This window comes from Lucilia sericata, unplaced genomic scaffold (genome assembly GCF_015586225.1).
Source record: "Lucilia sericata isolate MDLA Ls3-8-SP2 unplaced genomic scaffold, ASM1558622v1 Contig000295F_arrow, whole genome shotgun sequence".
Lineage (NCBI taxonomy): Eukaryota > Metazoa > Arthropoda > Insecta > Diptera > Calliphoridae > Lucilia > Lucilia sericata.
This window is the reverse complement of record NW_023994320.1, coordinates 94,415-118,241: the sequence shown is the minus strand read 5'-3', so window position 1 is coordinate 118,241 and position 23,827 is coordinate 94,415. Positions and strand designations below refer to the sequence as shown.

The 23,827-nt window shown below is 30.3% G+C and overlaps 1 protein-coding gene across 1 annotated transcript in view; it reads left to right on the top strand.

Annotated features, from left to right (window-relative positions):
* LOC119603351 overlaps positions 1-23,827 on the top strand; it is a gene marked incomplete at its 3' end in the record, with an annotated part of 100,101 nt that overhangs the window by 13,298 nt on the left and 62,976 nt on the right. The window contains exons 2-8 of the mRNA XM_037955359.1: positions 66-203; positions 6,095-6,208; positions 11,329-11,525; positions 12,022-12,196; positions 12,296-12,433; positions 14,182-14,313; positions 20,893-21,036. Coding sequence (XP_037811287.1) covers positions 66-203; positions 6,095-6,208; positions 11,329-11,525; positions 12,022-12,196; positions 12,296-12,433; positions 14,182-14,313; positions 20,893-21,036 — 1,038 coding nt within the window. The remainder of the gene's footprint in view (positions 1-65; positions 204-6,094; positions 6,209-11,328; positions 11,526-12,021; positions 12,197-12,295; positions 12,434-14,181; positions 14,314-20,892; positions 21,037-23,827) is intronic.

The following is a 23,827-nucleotide window of genomic DNA, read 5'->3' as shown; positions in this document are numbered from 1 at the left end:
TTAGTATAAATATTTATAATAATTTTTTACATATAAAACAAATTGTTTCTTCTTCTTTCTTGTAGGTTTCCTCTACAAACACAACTAAAAATTCTATCAACGGTTACGGTTTGGGTTACACAAATCTGGCCAATAATGATTTAGTACAGTATGATGTACCCAAGAATACACACAAACGTAGTCAATGTGATGTCAATTTTGAGGTAGGTTTCTATAATTTAAATACGTATACAACAAGTACGAAAGTGTAGTTGGGAAAGCCTAAGTAAATGATAAATACAACAACTGAAAATGTATATCTAAAGTAAACTTTAGGACGGTTGTGGTAAATATTTCTACTGTATTTTGACTAAGGTATTTTCTTCATCAACTAAATATGGTTTATGAAAAATATTAAAATTTCATAATATTTTTTTATTAACTCTTAAAATTCTTTATTTTCATTGTTTCCGTTTGTCGTATAAAGCGAATTAACGCCAACAAAGTAAAACTTATCCAACTTATTAAATAATATGTATCACTCAAAATTAAGTGTTAAAGTGTGAAATATAAAAAAATGTCACACACATTTTTATACCCTCCACCACCATCAGTGGTGATAGAGGGTATATATAACTTTGTCATTCCGTGTGTAACACCAAGAAATATTCATCTGAGACCCAACAAAGTATATATATTCTGGGTCCTTATCAAATTCTGAGTCGATTTAGCTATGTCCGTCTGTCCGTCTGTCCGTCTGTCCGTCTGTCTGTGTAAAACACGCTCACGATAAAACGAAGCAATAGAGCTTAACCAAATTCACCCAAAATGTTCTTCATTTTCCTAAGTTGTTTGGTATTGCAAATGGGCAAAATCGGTTCACACCGGGAAAAGTTATGAATCAAAATTTAAAACAACCTCGGAAAAAAATAAGCATTTTTTACACATTCTGATGTAGTTTTCTCGAAAACTATGCAAGATAATTCCATGGAAATCACCATACATTCGTTTCTGCACAAGATCTTGATGCCTGCTGAAAATTACCAGAATCGGTCCACAATTTCATATACCTCCCATACAAAAGTACATATTCCCGGAAAATTGGTTTTTTGTTAATAACTTCCGCCACAATGCCGATATCTTCACAAAATTTTACAAATTAAAATCTTATATCAATAGAATTCTTTCAGAGGAAAAATTTTATGGATCGCTCCATAATTGGACATAGCTCCCATACAAGGTCCCCTCCCGAAAATCACTTAAACGCGCATAACTCATTACTGAATTAAGATATCCAAATAAAATTTGGTATAAGTATTGCCCATATGCATAGAAATATTACTGTGAAATTTTTTTCCGATCGGTCCATAATTGGTCATAGCTCCCATACAAGGTCCCCTCCCGAAAATTAGTTAAACACGCATAACTCATTTCTAAATTAAGATATCCATATAAAATTTGGTGCAAGTATTACTCGTATGCACAGAAATTTTACTGTGAAATTTTTTTTCGATCGGTCCATAATTGGTCATAGCTCCCATACAAGGCCCCCTCCCGAAAATCACTTAAACGCGCAAAACTCATTACTGAATTAAGATATCCATATAAAATTTGGTATAAGTATTGGTTATATGCATAGAAATATTACTGTGAAATTTTTTTCCGATCGGTCGATAATTGGTCATAGCTCCCATACAAGGTCCCCTCCCAAAAATCACTTAAACGCGCATAACTCATTACTAAATGAAGATATCCATATAAAATTTGGTATAAGTATTGCCCATATGCATAGAAATATTTTATTTTTTTTCCCATCGGTCTATAATTGATCATAGCTCCCATACAAGGTCCCCTCCCGAAAATCACTTAAACGCGCATAACTCATTACTAAATTAAGATATCAATATAAAATTTGGCACAAGTATTACTCATATTCACAGAAATATTACTGTGACATTTTTTTTTCGATCGGTCCCTAATTGGTCATAGCTCCCATACAAGGTCCCCTCCCGAAAATCACTTAAACGCGCATAATTCATTACTAAATTAAGATATCCATACAAAATTTGGTATAAGTATTGCCCATATGCATAGAAATATTACTGTGAAAGTTTTTTCCGATCGGTCCATAATTGGTCATAGCTCCCATACAAGTTCACCTCCCGAAAATCACTTAAACGCGTATAACTCATTACTTAATTAAGATACCCATATAAAATTTGGTTCAAATATTACTGATATGTACAGAAATATTACAGATAAAATTTTTTTCCGATCGGTCCATAACTGGTCATAGCTCCCATACAAGGTCCCTTCCCGAAAATCACTTAAACGCGTATAACTAATTACTAAATTAAGATATCCATATAAAGTTTGGCAGAAATATTGCTCATATACAGAGAAATATTACTCTGAAGTTGTTTTCCTATCGATCCATAATTGATCATAGCTCCCATACAAGGTCCCTTTCAGAAAAACACTTAAAGGCACATAACTCATTACCAAAAAATGATATTAATAAATACTATTTTTGTTCATAAATACTATTTTGCAATGCAAAAACCCTTAATGTCATTTCAAAATTTTTTCACAATCGGTTCATCCTTGGTCATAGCTCCCATACAAGGTTCCTTCCCGAAAATGACTTAAACGCACATAACTCATTACCAAATCTTGATATCCATACATTTAGCAAAAATATTGCTCTTATATACATAAATTAAACTATAAAATTGTTTTACGATCGGTCCATATTTGGTCATAACTCTCATACTAGATCCCCTCCAGAAAATCGCTTAAATGCACAATATTCATGATATAAATACAAAATTTTGAAATTTTGTCTTTATATACTTAATTGGTCATAGCTCCCATACAAGGTCCTTTTATGAAAAGCTCCTAAAGGCACATTTCTCATTACCAAATAAAGCCATTGATACAACATTTGGCACAAATAATAGTTTTGTATACAAAAATTATATTTCAAGATTTTTTCTCGATAGGTTCATAACATGGGTGCGGTGGGTTCCATACAAGGTTCCCTTCAGAAATTGACTAAAACGCACATTACTTATTACTAAATTACGATATAGATACAAAATTTTACTGAAATATAGTTTTTATGTACAGAAATTTTGCTTAAAGAATTTTTTACGATCGGTCTATATTTGGTCATATCTCTCATACTAGGTCCTGTCCCTAAAAGCGCTTTAACCGTATTTAACTATTTGCATTATCAATTTGTGTAGAACAAAATTATATATGTATGTATTTTGAAAATCCTTAAATCTTTCACACACATGCATACATGTAAATACTAAATATCGCTAAGGCATATCTTAGGGCGCTATAAAAATTTAAAAGAAAGTGGCGTTTCTAATGTTCAATAAATCTTGGAATTGTAGTAGATTTAAGCTGTTTAAATCTTGGGATTTTTCTATTTAAGACATGAGAAAACTTATTTCTACAAATATTTTATTAATTAATACAAAAGTTGCTGGTGGAGGGTATTTAAGATTCGGCTCAGCCGAATATAGCACTCTAACTTGTTTTTACAAACTTTTTACTACCTTCATATGCATAGGAGCACGGTTGTGCACAAATAACATATTTTATTTTAACATATTTACCACTGTTACAATGTGGGAAAAATATGATTAAATAAAAGAACATGTTTTAGCTGTATGAGTATACATATGTTATACTCATACAGTTAATACTGTGATTTAATTTAATTAAAACACCACATAATCAGTCAACTGTCATATACATGCATATACTTCTTCCATAAAACATTTGTATATGTACATTAGGGTGGTTCTAGAAAGATAACTTAATGTTATTTCCAAATAAAATTACATTTTAATTCAATCTAATAATATGATTCTTGTTTGTCTTTTTATCAATATTTCAATAGCTGTATCAAAGAATATTTCTAAAGATCCTTTTTCGAGGAGTTTGTTAACTTTAGTAGCTTTATATGTTACGTGCTATGCCTGCTTTATTTAGTTCTCATAAAAAATATACAAATACAGCAACATATAACATAACAAATTTATTTTGTGGTTGAGTTCTAATTTTTTTTATATATTTTCATGGTTTTTTTCAGAGATTTGATCATTTCTTACTTATATTATGGGTGCTTACTGGATTCTAACACTGTCTAATCCGTCTGTCTGTCCGTTTGTCCCTACCCCCATGTAATTTTATAATAAAAAATCAAAAAATACCAGTCCTAAAACGAAAAGGTACCAGAATGTCTAATTTTAAAGATTTCAAACCAGGGTGCATAAAAGCCAAAAAGTACCAGTCATAGAACGAAATAGTACCAAAAATCCTTTCCTGCAGATTTTCTCTAACTTAAGACTCTTAATATTTAATTTTATGTTTCTAGGTTCATGAAGAAGGAAAAAGTACTAAAAAGTCCCCTTTTATATGTTATCGCTCATTTAATTTTATGTCTATATGTTTAATATGGTAGTAAATTCAAAAAGTATTTTTTGAAGAACGAAAAAGTACCAAAAAGTCCCCTTTTATAGGTTCTCACTTAATCCGGGTTCTACATTTTTATTTCATATTTCTAGGTTCAATATTATTGAAAATTAAAAAAGTACCTTTTGAAAAATGGACCGAATTTTCTGATTTTAAATAGCGTTCTATTCGATGAATTATTTAATTATTGAATATTCGGACAACCCCCGGTGCATGTTTCCTTGATGTACGACCCGCATCTTGGTGTATTGCAATCCCGGTTGGAGCGGCGGGAGAGATGTGCTCAACTGAGGTTTGGCAAAACGGAGTGGGGCGATTTAATTTATCAGCGATTTTCCTTCATGATTTAGTGTGTTAGAATTCACTCTAAAACATGCTCAACCTTTGATAGTGGGTTTTTGAGGCCACTGAAATAAGTCTTGTCAATTAAAATGTGTGTCCCCTAGGTGCTGTTGCTGAATCAACAGAGCCATCTCAGTGTGGTTGGGAGACATATAAGGTTTTCCTTTGTCGGGGTTAGATTGAGCTTGCTCATGACACCTGTACTTCCCCAACGGGACTACTATGGCAAGAGATTAGATAGCTCGAGTACTTCAGCAAAAAAAGTGTGGCCTCCGGTAGGTTAGTGGTTAGTGTTCTAGTCTGTTAGACCGGAGGTGGTGGGTTCGATTCCTACCTGAGGCACTGGTTAAGGAGCGCACAACAGGCCCGATAGAGGCCTAGGTGTATTTCTTCAGATTTGATGTATATACAATGTATATATACATCCCCCTTTCAAAATAACTAACTAAATAACTTGAGCAAAGTACATGTGTACTGGACCGGAACTTCCATAAGAAACACAATAGCGGTGTGAGTCGTTGCAAAAGCTCACCCAGTGGTTGAAAAAGACCAACCACTGGCTGAGCTTTTGCATTCATACATACGGACAGACAGATACTTGAAAGCAAACTTAACTAAAAAAGTTGGTATATGTATATCTCACGAAGGTGAGGGGTACAAAAATCAATCAAAAATCTGCTTAAAGATGACAATAAAATTTAAAATAAATTTAATAAATAAGTAAATTGTGGGTACAAATAAGGAAAGGATCGATTCATATTAATATTTTAAATTGGAAGATCTCGGCCAATAATTTATCCAAGCCCACATTGATTATTATAAAGTATCGATGATATATGTGACAATAAAATCACTACTTACTTGCTTTATTTGAATCTCGGAAATATTGGTGTACTGGAAAATTAATTTCAACTATCATACAGAGAGAGACAGACGGAAATAAACATCGCTATATCTACATATTTTATAGGGTCGGAAAATTACAAATAGAATAACAAACCTATATGTACTATATACACCACAAACGTTAAAGGTAAAAATCACAAAGGTTTTTTTCCTCATTGTTATAATTTTGTTCTCGTCATACAAATCGGCTAAAAATGTGTAAATCATTATGATCGTTTAATTGAGCGATATGATCCTTTCAAAAAATTTAAAAAAAATCATATATCAGAAATTTATATCTTATTTATTGTCCCCATTTCAATCCCCTTATAACCCGTTAATAAAATCCTATGTATTTACTTTAAAATATAAAGAAATTTTTTATATATCTTTTCAGAGTTCTGTACTGGGTTCCGGTGGAATAATGTATATAAATGGTAGAATAGTTTCTGGCCCATTGGAATCTCTAGTTGATGTTTTAGTGCCAAAAAATATAATAGATTTGGATAAGGTACGAATATATATTAGTTATAAATATTTTACAGAATATTCAATTTACGATACACACACATAGGTATTTTGGGAAAAGTTTTTTCCATTTAAACTTAGTGTACGTTTGTATAACAATTAAGAGTATGTATACAATATTTATTGAAAGTATATTGCTACTATTTTCATAATATTGTACTATAACTATATGCATATATTTTTTAAAGGTTTTTTTATTAAACCAATTAAAATTTCCGCATTACTACTATAATTTAACAAAAAAATTCATTTACTTTTTCATTACATTTTGAATAAATTTATTAACAAAAAACATATTTTTACTTTTTTATGAATTTCCCTTTAAACTCTATATGAACAGAACGTATGATTGATATTTATTTGCCAATAAACTTTTTATAAAATTACTCATACGTACATATGTTCAGCAAATTTGATATAAATTTTACTGGAATTTTTTAATTGTCTGGCACTTGGAAAAAAAAGTTGAAAAAGCGGAAATAGTTTTAACTTTATATGCTAAATTTGCAAAAATATAGTAAAGCAGTAAAGTTTGAATTCAAATAAAAAAAAACTTTTTCGTTAAACTTTATGGGAATGTTAAACGCAAAGTTAAACTTGTATAAAGTTAGAAAAAAAAATTTTGTTGCCTTGTTATTTTTGGTCATTGAACTTTGTAAAAAAATAAGATAGAAAATACAATCGGACATGTTTGACCCTACATCTGCTATAAGAAGAAAGATATTCAAATAAATAACCTTTATCAATATACATATTCATTATTTTCTGTTTCTTTTTATATATATTCCATAACCTCTTTTTATTATAATTAAAAATCTGGCAAATTATGGTATACGTGTAATTAACTTCTACCATTCCTACTTCTACATATCATTTACTAATGAACTTCTATATTATTTGCCTTTAAACCCGCGTTTAATTTAATTGTATGATAAAATACAAATAAAACAAGTAAGAAATTATAGTCAGGCGAGGCCGACCATATAATACCCTACACCTTTGACAAAAATATAATGTGATTTAGTTGCCATAATAAAGCATTTAAGTTGAATTGTACCTTGCCTTAGATATACATACTTAAGCCGTTTATTGTTGAATAAAATTGTGGACATTTAAGTGAAATTTTGATGGGGGCTTTTCATAGGGGCTAGGGTCATATGAGAACCTATTATTATGGAATTCATGGGGGTCGTCAGGTCTTGTATATAACTTGGTTATTGCTGCTTTTTGTAAAGATATGAGTATATTAAACATAATTATGAACTTAAAAGCCCTATTCGGCGGGTTCAGTTGTATGGGGGCTAGGTGAAATAATGGACCGATGTAAACCAATTTCAACAGGCTTCATATACGGTACCATAAAACATCATGTGCAAAATTTCATTCAATTATCTCCAAAATTGCGACCTGTAGTTTGATTACAAGGATAACAAGACCTATTTTGGGGTTCAGTTGTATGGGGGCTAGGTGAAATAATGGACCGATCTTAATCATTTTCAATAGGCATCGTCCCTGGGACAATAGAAGATCATGTACCATTGAATTATCTTCAAAATTGCGACCTGTAGTTTGATTACAAGGTTTACATGGACGGACGGACAGACGGACGGACATAGCTAAATCGACTCAGAAAATGATAGGACCAATATTATTGTGCGTTACAAACATCAGCACAAATCCAATATACCCTCTCCACTAAAGTGGTGTAGGGTATAAATACTTTACATTTATTATATTTATTTAATTTTATTTTTTTAAGGAAATGCATAATATAATACTTCCTTTAATTTACATAAAATTTTAATTAAAAATTTGTAACAATATTGTTGTTTCCCTAGGGATATAAATATGTTGAGTGGATGTATTATTTTGATGTTTACACTTCAAAGAATAAAAAAAAACATATAATTTAGGGGCATAAAAATATATGAGAGATATAATACATAAAGCGTGTTAAAACATCACTTGCCTGCAGCAGCGAATTAAAGCGACATAATAAAACATTCACTTTGTTAAAATTTATAAATTTATAGCCAATAATAATCTATTGATATACTGTAGCTTCATTAAAAACTAGCTTCTGGCCCTTTCCAAAGGCGGAAAATAATTACTTTTGTTAACAGGAAATAATTTTAAAATTTTTTATTGTATTTATTAAGTAGTTTCATTAAACAGTAAGGACCACATATTCCAAGGCGGGAAATCGAAAATCTAATTTTGTTATTATCAAACCTTGATTTGTTCATGTACCTCATTAAGCAACGTTTAAACACTGAAAAAATTTTAATAAAAAAGTATTAACCTTTTTTCTAATATTAAAATATTTTGCATCAACAATAAAATTTCGGAGATTTTTAAGTGTAAATATAAATATTTACATATTACCAAAAAAATATCTCTCACACGCAAAAGTATTATACATATTTAATACACTTTATTACTAAAAACAAAACTTTTACCAAAAAATTATTCTCAACATTTATATATGTAAATGAAATCATTTATGTATTTATTTAAAAATTACAGTTGTAATTTTTAATTAAGAATTTCTAACCACAAAGAAACAAAATCTAGTAACCATAAAATATGCATAAAAATGAAGCATGCACAAACAAACCAACCAAAAAACGGAAACATTTTTATGGGTAATTGTGTTAAAACGGAGATAAAATTCTAAAGCATTACCACAAACACCCATAAAAGGCAAAACAGAAAACTATGAAAACCTAAAAGGCCAGAAAAAAAAAATTATAAAAAAACATAAATTAGTTGAATATTTTACTAAGGACAAGTACTAAAGAAAATAATTTACTAAGTATATGAACTCTTGCCAAAATAGAAAAAAAAGGAAAAAACCAAAGACCAACCAATGCCAAAGATCTTTTCACTTTTTTTTCCATAAAGCTATGGTGTGAGTAATAGTCAGATTCACACATTCACAAAATAAAAGGGGAAATCCTGCATAGTGATACTTAACCTAAAATAAATTGGCTACATAAAAAAAATTAGAAAGAAGTGTTGAAAACTACATACATACACGTATTCAGAGTGTATTCAGTAATTTGATGAACATATACTTTAAGGCATAATACAACTATACTTACAATAATACAGACTAACTTAATGGCCCATTTAAATATATTTTCCTAACATTTTGTTTTAATAATCTTATTTTACTTACAACGATGCTGAGTATTAAGCAGAACATATTTAACCAGAGTGTAATCATGTTAATAATTAATTTGCTACTTTATGAGTAGTTATATTAGGCCATGGCTCATAAAGCCATATTAACCCAGGAAAATAAGAAATCGAGGGAATTTTAGTCAGCTAAATGAACGTTGGTGTAGGACTAAGATTGGAAAGTAAAGATGTGATACGATTTGTATCGGAGTTGAAAATATAAAGATTTGAAAATATTATAAAATACTAACTAACTAACTAACTAGCTACTAACTAACTAACTAACTAACTAACTAACTAACTAACTAACTAACTACTAACTAACTAACTAACTAACTAACTACTAACTAACTAACTAACTAACTAACTAACTAACTAACTAACTAACTAACTAACTAACTAACTAACTAACTACTAACTAACTAACTAACTAACTAACTAACTAACTAACTAACTACTAACTAACTAACTAACTACTAACTAACTAACTACTACTAACTAACTAACTAACTAACTAACTAACTAACTAACTAACTAACTAACTAACTAACTAACTAACTAACTAACTAACTAACTAACTAACTAACTAACTAACTAACTAACTAACTAACTAACTAACTAACTAACTAACTAACTACTAACTAACTAACTAACTAACTAACTAACTAACTAACTAACTAACTAACTAACTAACTAACTAACTAACTAACTAACTAACTACTAACTAACTAACTAACTAACTAACTAACTAACTAACTAACTAACTAACTAACTAACTAACTAACTAACTAACTAACTAACTAACTAACTAACTAACTAACTAACTAACTAACTAACTAACTAACTAACTAACTAACTAACTAACTAACTAACTAACTAACTAACTAACTAACTAACTAACTAACTAACTAACTAACTAACTAACTAACTAACTAACTAACTAACTAACTAACTAACTAACTAACTAACTAACTAACTAACTAACTAACTAACTAACTACTAACTAACTAACTAACTAACTAACTAACTAACTAACTAACTAACTAACTAACTAACTAACGAACTACTAACTAACTAACTAACTACTAACAACTAACTAACTAACTAACCTAACTAACTAACTAACTAACTAACTAACTACTAACTAACTACTAACTAACTACTAACTAACTACTAACTAACTAACTAACTAACTAACTACTAACTAACTAACTAACTAACTACTAACTAACTAACTAACTAACTAACTAACTAACTAACTAACTAACTAACTACTAACTAACTACTAACTAACTAACTAACTAACTAACTAACTAACTAACTACTAACTACTAACTAACTAACTACTAACTAACTAACTACTAACTAACTAACTACTAACTAACTAACTAACTAACTACCTAACTAACTACCTACCTAACTAACTACTAACTAACCTAACTAACTAACTAACTAACTAACTAACTAACTAACTAACTAACTAACTAACTAACTAACAAGGCAAACAAGATTTTTTATAAAAACACTTTAATTTCATAGAGTTCGTTATATAATTGGGGTCCATAGTAGGGTCTCTTACAAGAATCGAATATATGATATAATAATCAATATATCGCTCATTTACTACAAGACCGACCTAATCTACAAATACACAAATTCATTTCGAAAGGATTAGTCACAAATACATAGATATGTTTTAATGGTGGTATATACTTAATTGCATATATTTTGAGTCTACTACAATTTTTGCTTACTTTTTAGATTCACCAGACATAATTAAGTATAAACATATGTATGTATATATTTTCATAGAATAAATAAAGCAATTACCACGAACTCACATAAATATAACATTTATTTACTCAATATAGACTAATTAATTTAACATATTAACATTTTTCTTATTCTTTCGTTTTCTAGGAATTTATTTTTTCATTTTTACTATCATCACGTTTATATTTACGACCCCATGAATTGTTGGGTAAACTATTATCCTCAGTACCTGATAGTGAATCATTAGAATCATTGGTAGCATTATTAGCTGAATGGACAAATAAGTTTCCCTATGATTATCGCGATGAACGAATGATGAGCCATGTTAAACATATCGTTGCCAGGTGAGTAAGCACCTATAAATATGTACATTTAACAAATACATAAGAAGATTAAAAATTATACAATTATTACTGTTTATTGTATATATCTTGTAATATATAGGATATAATTTCATACGGGGTGGGATTTATACTTATTCTGTCACATTCAAAAATATTCTGAACAATTGTGATACATTTCAAAAGTCCTTATGATCAATCCATTACTATATTCGCTACACGTATATAGCATAGCATAGTATCACAATCTTAAGCTGATGCTTTAGAAATGAGCAATTCATTACTCTGTTAAGAAAGATTTTGCTGGGATAATCACTAACATTAATGGTGTGTGTTCATGGTGTCCGTATTCAGACATATTTGTGCATTTTAGTATGAAAGTATAAACAGTTTTGATTAAATTTTCTTTATACTTATTTTCTTAGAATCTATTATTTAAGATTTTCAACCATTGTAATAGTAACATTTTGTTTGATTATAATTTAACTGTCACACACAGATGTTCCAATACACGTTTAGAAGCCATTGTTTCGGAAATATTGAGTGCCTTGTTAAAACGTTTGACTGATTTGGAAAGACACGAAGAAGAATTACGCTCCTGTCAAACATCAAATAATGTAGCAGCAACAGCCACAATAGCAACATCAGCGGCAGCAGCCACATCAACGGAAAAGGTAAATTGAAATTTTGTAAATTATTGTTGATTGTTATATAATTACATTTACGGTTAGGACTGTTGAAAACACTAATAACATTTGGTATTCTCATTATAGTGTGATGCCAAACTATTTGAATGCCCTACATCTACACAATATGCACAAATTTTATGCCGCATAGAAAAAAAGTTAGCCAAACATATTGGACCGGAGGAATTCGTACAGTGCAGTAGTAATGTTTTATTAGATAAGCAGGTGAGGTGCTGCTTAACAAATAACAGATATACAAAGAATAATTTATTATTTCTAGTTTAATTTATTTAAAATTTGATTTAAATCGACTAACCTTATCCACTTTCAATTCTCAGAATGTTAAAGAATATTATGCATTTAATAATACGTAGAGCATTTACAAAAATATCACTTTATTGTCAGTGGGCCAGAAGAGAAAATTTTTGGAAATAAATTTTGTAAACGTTTGCTCCGATCAGGATAAAATTTTACACGGACGTAAGCAAGAAGCATATGAGTTTATGTTTTTCAATAGGGGTTTCCCATCCGACATATTTTTATACCCTACACCACTGCAGTAAGAAAGATATTATGCGTTTGTGCTGAGTCTATTAAGCTATGTCCGTCCTGTCGTCTGTCTGTCCGTCTATCCGTCTGTCTGTCCGTCTATCCGTCTATCCGTCTGTCCGTCTGTCTGTCTGTCTGTCGGACTAAAGCTATTGAAATTTTTGAAATCAGTCCGTTATTTCATCTAGCGAGGAAATTTGGCGCAAATAATTTTTACAGAAACATAAATTCCACATAAACATAAATTTTATAAGGATCGGCATAATTTTTGCCATAGAACCACACAACCGGACCTTCCGATTTGTGACTTTTAGCTCATAACTACTTCAACAACACTTCCAATTTTCGTAGTGATCGGTTCTCATATGACCATAGCGCCCATATAAAGTCCCCTTCAGACAATGACTAAATGTCCACAATTCACTAATTACTTCACAGATTCACAGAATTACTTTTTAATTCGATTAAGCTTTGTGTCCCAGTAAACCTTGTCCTCACGCTCCAGATAGCAATTTTCAATATAATTTTATAAAATGGTTGAAATAGGTGCATTATTTAACCTAGCCCCCACGGTAAATGGCTTTTAAGCTCACAATTATGTTGAATAGATATATTTTTATCTCGCCAAAAAGTAGCTCAACTATATTTTATACAAGCCTTGATGACCTTGCAGAATTTCATAATAATTGAGCCTCATTTGGCCTTAGCTCTCATACAAATCCATCCACCAAGTTTTATGGCTTCTTTAAGTTTTTTGCCAATATATTTATTAAATATCTTGGAACCAAGGTAAACTTCAACATAAATGCTTTATTATGGAAAATAAATCACATTTAATATTCGTATTTGGTGTAGGGTATCATATGGTCGGCCACAGCCTTAGATACAAAATTATTGGACATTCAGCTAAAATATAGGTAGCAATTATGAAGTTCCCTGTTATACAAAGATCTGTTAAGTTTATGATAATTGGGATCAATTCATTATCATTTAAAAATATCAATAACATTTCTTTATGGCTGTAGCGTAAACTAGTACATGCGCAAATATTCCGTTATACTACAACAAAATCTCGTTAAACAGTTGACAAATTAACTACATACTTTTAAATTACAAACATTACAAAAGCAATAAAGACCAAATAAACACAGTAATTATGGCTTTTAAATGAGTACATTCAACATTTAAATATTACTTTTTCATGATTTCATATTCCACATTAAGCCCCCCAGTAAATAACAACAGCAGAAATAAAACACTCTTGCTCATAACATAAAAATATTTTAATTAAAATGGACAATATTTATTCTTCTTTTAATTTTCAAACAAAGAAGTCATTAAAAGTTATTTATGCATTTTGTTTTATATGTATTTCTTTTTAAAATAATTTTTGTTTATTAAAAAATTTTTCTTTATTGAAACAGAAAAAATGGGACCAACCATCATCCTCGGGTGGACCACCAGGCGTACAAGATCCCAAAAAGACATGTAATTTGGAAACATATCTAGATTGGTCAGCACGTCTACGTTTATTTGTATGCAACGAAATACTGCAGGTGAGTAAATATGTGTGTATGTAGCAAAAAGAAAAAAACAAACTACAGCATAATTTGCAAAAATGATGAAGCTATAAAAAGTAATGAAAAAATGCAAGAAAGGAGAAGAAAAAATCTCAAACTAAATTAAGAAAATAAATTGTATCCCTTGAAAAGCGTATCTTGTTATGTAAAAGAAAATTAACATGTGTAAAGAACGTAATGTAAATATTATTCATTAACCAAATAAAACAGCTGTAGATGATGACCAGTTCATTACTACCTTAGGCAGGTTCATGAAAATAATTTTGTTTGTAGAATGATTATATACTAGGTATATAATTCTCATTCAGTTTAAAATATTTTACATACTTAATTAATTTTTTTCCAGGCTAATTTTATAATTATTTTTTTAAACACTAATCTTTGTATCTTTTCCATACAAAATAGCATTTTCCGCGAGCCAATCTAATATAGAAATGTACATACTTATATATAAAAAGATGTAGTTTTTGTTGATAATTATCAACATCCTTTTTCGCATACTCGAAGAAATAATATAAGGTGTATCTCTTAAAATGAACAACTACACAGGCCGACATATTTTTAACCCAGAGACCGAAGTGTACTTGAGCTATTCAGAATTCGAATCTGTCGTATTCATCACATGTAGGATTGGAGATATCATGTCCTGAAGTTTGAAAAAACACTATTATTGGCTGTTTTTGAAACGTCAAGACAACTTTATGCATAAAATGTTGTATCTAAAGGTCTATTCTGTCAGCATTAAAATAAAGGCTTAACATCTGACATATTTTCTTTCTTCTTCGAGATATCTTCACATAAAGCTTGATACAAGAATAAATTGACAAAAACTGAATTCTTTCTTATACTTGTATTTTAATCGTGGTATAAATACCATGAACATACAGAAAACCATGGTTTTTCAAGCTTTAGGTGAAGATATCTTGAAGGCTAAAGAAGATATGCTTATATTTTAAAGCTAACAGAATGGACTTCCAGATGAAATACAGCATTTTATACATAAAGTTGCCTTGGCGCAGTTATAACGTCTCTAATAGGGCCAAAAATTGTGTTTTTTTTCAAATTTCAGGACGCGATATCTTAAATCCCAAATGAGATGAAAAAAATCTGAGGTAAGATTCGGATTCAATCCACAGTATATCTTGTTCTCAGGGTTTCGACTTTTTTCAAGTTTTATCGGCCTGTGTTATTATTCCCACCATCAAATGCTGAGGCATACTGATTTTTATACCCACTATTTACATATAGACGTAGACGATTTATAAAATCTGTTTAAATTTTCCACAAATATGAACAAATATTGTATCAAGCTTTATGTGAAGATATCTCGAAGAAAAAATAAGATATATCAGATATTACCCCTTTATTTTAAAGCTGACAGAATAGACTTTCAGATGACATAAAACACTTTATGCATAAAGTTATCTTAACGCTGTTATAACGTCTCAAAAATAGCCAATAATGGTATTTTTTCAAACTTTAGTACTTGATATCTCGAATCCCACATGTAAAGCTGAATGTTGTTTGGTATTGACAATATCGGTCTACGATTTTACATTTATAAAAAACACAAAAATTCTACTAGCTTCCTAAGTACAACTTCTCTATAAACCTACAACTATGTTAATTTATTCATAATGTATACTGAATCTCTGACATTTATGTTAGTATGTCATTGAATTTTAATAACTAATAAAGTGTGTGTAGTAAAAACTTTATTCACTTCTACCAACTTTGAAAACTCAATACTACAAAATCACTACTTTTAATATCTTTAATAACAACAAAGAAAAAAGCTAGTCACTCTAAAAAATCACAAAATTTACTTATCAAGAATTCTCATCAGCAACATTTTTGTTGGCATTTCATTTATTATTTATCAGAAAGAAAAAAACATGTAGAAAAGAAACCTAAAACTTTGTCAACACATGTCCAGTTATGACTAGCTGCATGAAAATATTTTGCCTTCAGGCACGTAAATTTATCTAAAACAGGTAGATGTATGTATGTGTGTATTTCCGGTACAGGAAAAAAAAAAATTTGGTTAGAAAATCTCTAAGTTATTTTTGCATGTTTATTTTATTAAAATTGTTGACTAAACGTGTCTATTTGTTGCCGTTACGATTTACAAATTACCAAGCAACATGAATTATTTATAAAGAAAATGGATGCTGTAAGTTTTTATATGATAGTCTGGATCTATGTATAGTACGTATGTATGCATATATTTTGCAATTATTTAATTGAGAGGACGAGCCATTTTTCGAAAGAGTTTATTGACTTTTTCGATGAAATGTTAAATATTAATTGATGAATGTGGTACATTGAACTCGATTAATTAAATCGTATTTGAATACAGAGTTTTATTATTTTAGATAACATTTAGTGCACTTCCTTGTGTCAGAGTTTTTTAAAGTACAAAAAAGTGCAATAGACTAGTCTGTTCTATTTACTATTGACTGGAATTGACTATCATTTTCGGTTAGTCCAAATGCTTGGCTATTAGCCTATTTATTGGTTTATTAGCTAATCTATTGACTAGTCTATGGTCTTCTTAAATTTCATTATCGTATATGAACGTCAGGGTGATAGTAGCATTTTATAGAAATAATAACATTTCTCTGTGTTCATTTCCATCGCTAATTAACTTAGAAGGTACCATATTTCAAAAGCAAGAGTATTATATTTGGACTTGAATCGATTCTTTTGTTATTGATTACAGCAATGTACACCTTCATTAGTGTTTTTTTCTAAATTTTAACTATTATCGTATATGAAAGTCAGGGTAATATTTTATATTAATAAAATCTTATTATGAATATTAGGATTTTCTGTAAAGGCAGTTAGTCAATACTCAGTTCAAACGATACAAGTAATGAGAGTGTTTGTGTGATTCAAGTCAAGTACTTTACAGTGAGTGAATCGAGCGAAAGAAAAAAAATTTAAGTTCGACCAATTCACAGATTTTTCGAATATTACTTCGAATTTTCGAACATAATTTCTAATTTTCGAACATAATTTCGAATATTCGAAGATAATATGGTAGCGTCATCAACTGTACTTAACACTGCCAAGTTGCACAGTCATTTTGAGCGTTTGAGTATAACAATGAGTCACAAAGATATGAGCCACTCATTTTGTGTAGCAAATAATATGTATGTATGTTTATTTAAGTTGGTTAAGTTATAACCAGAGAATCCTAAAATTAGTAAAAATAAGAAATTAAATTTTTTTTTAATTTTATTTTTATAATTTTTACGACTGTTTGTTGATAGGAGGATGTATACTACATCAAATCCGAAGAAATACACCTAGGCCACTATCGGGCCTGTTGTGCGCTCCTTATCATGAAAAAAAAAAGAAAAAAAAAAAGAACTGAAAAAATTATTTTTCAGTGTTCAGAAACTCAGTTTCCTGAACGTAATTCCTAAGAATCTTCCATTCAGTGTTAGTCAGGAATGTTATTTCCGGAATAACATCACTTCCATGATACTTGGTTCTAACTTCGACGAATCCCTGGCAGTGGCAAAGAAAGTGCTCCAGAGTTTCACTGTCCTCTCCACATGCTCTACATTCGTCTGAATCCGCACGTCCAATTTTGCAGAGATGTGCTCCATCATACTAACTTCAGACTTGCTCATTTTGAGAAGATTTTTCGTCTTGCTCTCATCAGGGTTACCCCATAGGATCATTGTGGTTCTACCCACCATATTTTTCTCTCACCATATTTTTAGTTCAGCTTCTGTTGCGTCGAATGGTTTTGCGTTTGTCAGGTTAACTGCCTCGAGCTCCCTTCCCTTTAAAGCTATTACATTCGCCCTTAGATTTAGTTCTATCGCCTGATATCGCCCTAATTGCCTTCTGGCTGTCGGTAAATATATTAAGCGCTGTGGGCGCCATATTTATTCTAATCCAATTTACGCATTCCGTTATTGCTTGTACTTCTGCCTGGAAGCTTTTGTTATGATTTGGTAAACGGTGGTATATTTCTGTTTCTGGGTCTTCAATATAGAAACTCAGCCAACAACGGATTCCTAATGGTATTTGCTCTAATGTTCCGCTTGACCAAGACATTCTACCTGGGATCAGGGTTTCAAAGTTTCTGTGTCTGGTATACGATCAGGCACGTCCGATGATTGTGTATAACCTTCCAATGTGTCCAGTATACATTGATGACGTGTCCTATAACCGCTTTTGGTCAGTTCGCCCAAAGTAAAGAGGTGTTTGGCTGTAAGCGCTGCCTCGTATCTTAAATATGTTTCAATGTGTGGAATATCTAGCAACGTTTCCAGAGCCTTGGTTGAAGTAGTACACATGGCACCCATGTGTACTACATACACATACCCAAGCAGCATGTACGCTGAACTCCCTGTAGTAGTTTGATATTTCACTTTTTGTCTAAAGCAGTCCACCAGATTATTGAAGCATAAGCTAGAATTGGTCTAATTACGCTTTTATAAAGCCAATTTATCATAGTAGGACTAAGACTTCATTTCATGCCTTTAGTTCTCCTACATATCGCCCAGCACCGATGTGCCTTGTTGATCCTATCCTCTATGTTAGATCGAACATAAAATCGATAACTTTGAATTATATGCAACTAATGCATTTTTGTCGTTTCTTAAACTAATAACACTGTGATACAAAAGTGAAGAAAAATAAAATGCAGGCGTTCTCATAAATCAATTCTATTTCGTTATGGTCATTAGAGTACGAATATATTTTTAGTTTTCCCCTATCACTTCGTTAACTTACTTTTTAAGAGCAAAAGATGCGAAAAAGAGCCATTTTTGAAGTTTTAAATTTGAAAAATCATAAGTTTAGTAGTTTTCATCCGATTTTCAAATCCGATATTTTTTTTAATGATACAAGTGTTGGCTTTTAATCCAAAAACATAAATCCAAAATTTATGGTCAAATGTCTGAGTTACGGTCGTTTAAGTAAAAAAACTCACACCTTGTTTAAAAATTTTCATCATGCTCATCTTTTATTACTTTCTTGAAGAATCACATAAAGGAAAGTTTCTAAAACTTGTTACTTCATAAAAATCTATGAAAAACTGGATGATTTATGCTAATTTTTCTAATAGCATGTTCCTCGAATTTTTGGTTTTCTCCATACAAATTAATTTTTGTATAAAAATGTTTATAAACATTTTTTAAACTTGTTACAAAGAAAACCAGAAACATGAACATTTTTGTATGGAAGAAATATGCAATATTTTTATAAAACTTAGCACAACTCATAACCTTTTTCATCGATTATTATAAATTGACCATCATTGGAAACCCAACTTAATGTGCCTTTTTTCAAATGTAATAAAAGCTAAAGTTACTGCTTCATGGCCAACGTAAAGCAGTATGAAAATTAAAAATTTTGAAAAAAGTGTGAGTTTTTTTACTTAAATGGCCGTAACCAAGACATTAATCATAAATTTTGGATTTATTTTTTTGGGTTGAAAGACAACACTTGTATCTTTAAAACAAAATATCCAATTTGAAAATCGGTTGCAAACTACCAAACATATATTTTTTTAAAGTTAAAACTTCAAAAATAGCGCTTTTTCACATCTTTTGCTCTTAAAAAGGAACTAAACGAAGTGATCGGAAAAAATTAAAAATATATTCCTACTCTATGGACTATAACGAAATGGAATTGGTATATGAGAACCCCTGCATTTTTTTGTTGTATCATTGTGTAATTGAACGATTGGATTCTATGACAACCACGATTAAAACATTAGTTTAAAAGCTATTATTTGTGTCCCTTGTTATACGGTACCCTCACAAAAAATGTTGTTAAATACATACAAAAGCGTCACTTTCACGCGTTTCGAGATTTTAATATTGCAAAAGTAATTACAATTTCATTTGAATTCCAAAAACGACCATATTGATATTTTGTAAATACACTATCACATTTGTTTCTCACTATATCCATGCACATACATACATATATACTTCAGTATATTAGTTTTACTATTTCCATATTCTGCTTATAATAGTAATGTGCAACTTCCATAAAGTTCTTTAACCACAAACCCAAGACCAAGTTAAATGTTGTTTCTAACAAGTCTTTTACATGACTGAATTCTATTTACCATTTACTAATATGCCTCAATGCTTTCTTTATATTGGTAAATATGGAATTTCAATTATTTTCTTAGCTTGACTACATTTCAAAATTATATGTTACAGGTATTATTTGGAAATTCTAGATGAATATGTTTTTTGTTGTGTTCATACAGACTATTCATGGAAATGATATAGTCCTTAAGTTCAATATTTCAAATAATTTCAAAATTTACTTATAGCAAAAAAAATCATTTTAAATTAGAATATAATATAAAGATAAATTTCTTGAAGATTCGTAGCTTTCAGAACTTCTAAGTATTAAATAAAAATCTAGAATATAAACATTCATGGTACATATACATATATACCTAAATATGTATGATTTCGCTTAAATTTACATACATACATTTAAACAAATGTATTTACACAAATCAATACCTTTAATTGTTTTCCTGCAATTTGTTTCCTTTCTTTACTTTAGTGTGGTGGCATACAAGAGCGCAGCAGATGTGTTGAACTGTGGAGTGGTGTGGCACAATACTGTTTGTTGGTTGGAAATTACAATAGTGCCACAGCTATATTGGAAACATTAGAATCACCGCCAATAGCACGTTTAAAAATCACGGTAAGTATGCAAGAAAAACTAATTACGTGAAAAATTAGCCCTTTGTAAGTTATTCAAGTTAAAGCAAAGCATAATTGCAAAACACTTGAAAACAGGTCTGGTAAATATTTACACAAAAAGTTTTAAGCAAACATAATATTTGTTGCAAGTAGTGTTTTTTTAAATGAAAATAGGAATATATTTATATATCATTTAGTTTTCCATTTAGCTACTTATTTCATTTGAAAGCTTTTCTACCATGTCTGACTCTCTACCTTTCCATATCATAGTATATAACCACATTCATTACCTCAAATATGAAAACATATTGTAGTGTGGAAGAAAATTCTATTCGAATTTATAAATTCACAACATGTCCTTGTTAAAAAAGGGGGAATATTTTTAACATATTCCCAATTTACATATATACAATGCAAATCGTTGCAATAATTAGGAATTAGGTAAAGTATGATGAAAAAACGTGATAAAACTTAAATAGTTTAAAGGAAAATTTTAGGTTAGTAATATATGGTAAAACAATATTAGTGTTTCCATTTTAAATCAACGAATATTTTAATGGGGGATTTCAGATTTTAGGGAAATTTTATAATAACGTTTCATTTCAAATGTTCCCTAGTGTGACAAGTGTTCAAGTTATTATAATTCATCATCTAAAATGCAAACTATCACAACGTTTTATGGACGAGGGGAGAAATCACTGAAAAATAGAAAGTATTTTTCAACAAGTATATATAACATAGTAAGGAGGGTATATTGCATATATTCAGATTTTTGTAACGCCAGCTTTACCTACACATATCCATTTTAGTTTTTCTTTTCATACACTTTTACATTTGCCGTCTAGACATTCGTTTACTGGAAAAAGTAATTGTCGCGAAATTTGACAGATAGGAAATCGTACTCAACAGAAACAAGTAAGAAATTATAGTCGGGCGAGGCCGACCATATAATACCCTACACCTGTTACATTTAGTTTTCATAATAAAGCATTTAAGTTGAATTGTACCTTGCCTCAGATATACTTAGGCGATTTATTGTTGAATAAAATTGTGGACATTTAAGTAGAATTTTGAAGGAGGCTATGGTCAAATGAGACCCTATAATTAAAAAATTCATGAGGGTCATCAAGGCTAGTATAAAACTTGGTTTTGCAGCTTTTTGTCGAGATACGAGTATATTAAGCATAATTATGAACTTAAAAGCCCTATTAGTCCAGTTCAGTTGTATGGGGGCTAGGTGAAATAAAGGACCGATGTTAACCAATTTCAACAGGCTTCGTCTACGGTAGCAGTTACAAAAAAATGTGATTAAGTTTTCATAATAAAGCATTTAAGTTGTATTGCACCTTGCCTCAGATATACTTGAGCCATTTATTGTTGAATAAAATTGTGGACATTTAAGTCGAATTTTGAAGGGGGCTTTGAATAGGGGCTATGGTTAAATGAGACCCTATAATTAAGAATGCATGAGGGTTATCAAGGCTAGTATTAAACTTGGTTTTGCAGCTTTTTGTCGAGATACGAGTATATTAAACATAATTATGTACTTAAAAGCCCTATTAGTCCGGTTAAGTTGTATTAGGGCTAGGTGAAATAATGGACCGATGTTAACCATTTTCAACAGGCTTCGTCTCCGGGGCCAAGGTTTGATTACAAGGTTTACATGGACAGACGGACAGACGGACAGACGGACGGACATAGCTAAATCTATTCAGAAAATGAGAATCATTGGTATACTTTAAGGTGGGTATAGGAGCAATATTATTGTGTGTTACAAACATCAGCACAAACCCAATATACCCTCCCCACTAAAGTGGTGTAGGGTATAATATGGAACAAACTTCAGCGGCAATCCCTTATCGTACGAATGGCTATAAACTACAGGAGTAACGGGTTCAGAGATCTATATATAAAACCACGACACTTAATCACAATCACAATAAAATGTTTAAATATAAAATACCGTAGTATTGGACCCTAAAAGAGTTATGACGGAATCTTCGTGTGATAAGTTGTATATCATACAAAGGTATGGCTACCAAGCCATTCAAGGATAAACGGCGGGGAAGAAACAATATGTATTTGCTATAAAGAAAAGGACAATCTCAACTATACAAAATTAGACTAACATATTTAAACGAAGGGGGATTATGTGAAGAAAACAGTAAAATGTTTGAACACTTTCTCTGTTATTTTTATGCTTTAATAAAAATATATATCTTAGTATCGATAATATTCCAGATTCAGGAAATTGGGGAATTATAAGGAAATTCAACCAGAAAACTAAGTTTCTAAACATTGGATGATATTTTCTATCATAGATCACTTTGAAATTGGGGAATTATAAGAAACTACAACCAGAAAACTAAGTTTCTAAACATTGGATGATATTTTCTATCACAGATCACTTTGTAATGTTTTAAACACTAAAATTTTCCATGAGAAATTAAAGCACAAAAGACCTAATGTGTATTTTTCGTATCTGATATATACTACTTTCGACCTAACCAAGCTTCTCTTACACGCTTGTTTTTACATTACCTGTTAACCACAAAAAAAAAATTGGCAAAATATCATGAAGTAAATTTACACATATTTATGAGCCCATGCCACCATTGTCGAACTGTATTCATAGTATGTATAGAAGAAAATGTAAGCTTACCAAAAACATGACTTTTAATTTAACGTACAAAAACCCAGTGTAACTGAGACAAAAAAATCTTGGCACAACCAAAAAAATTCCATTTACACTTTCACTGAATTTTTAGTACATACGTATGTATGTACATTAG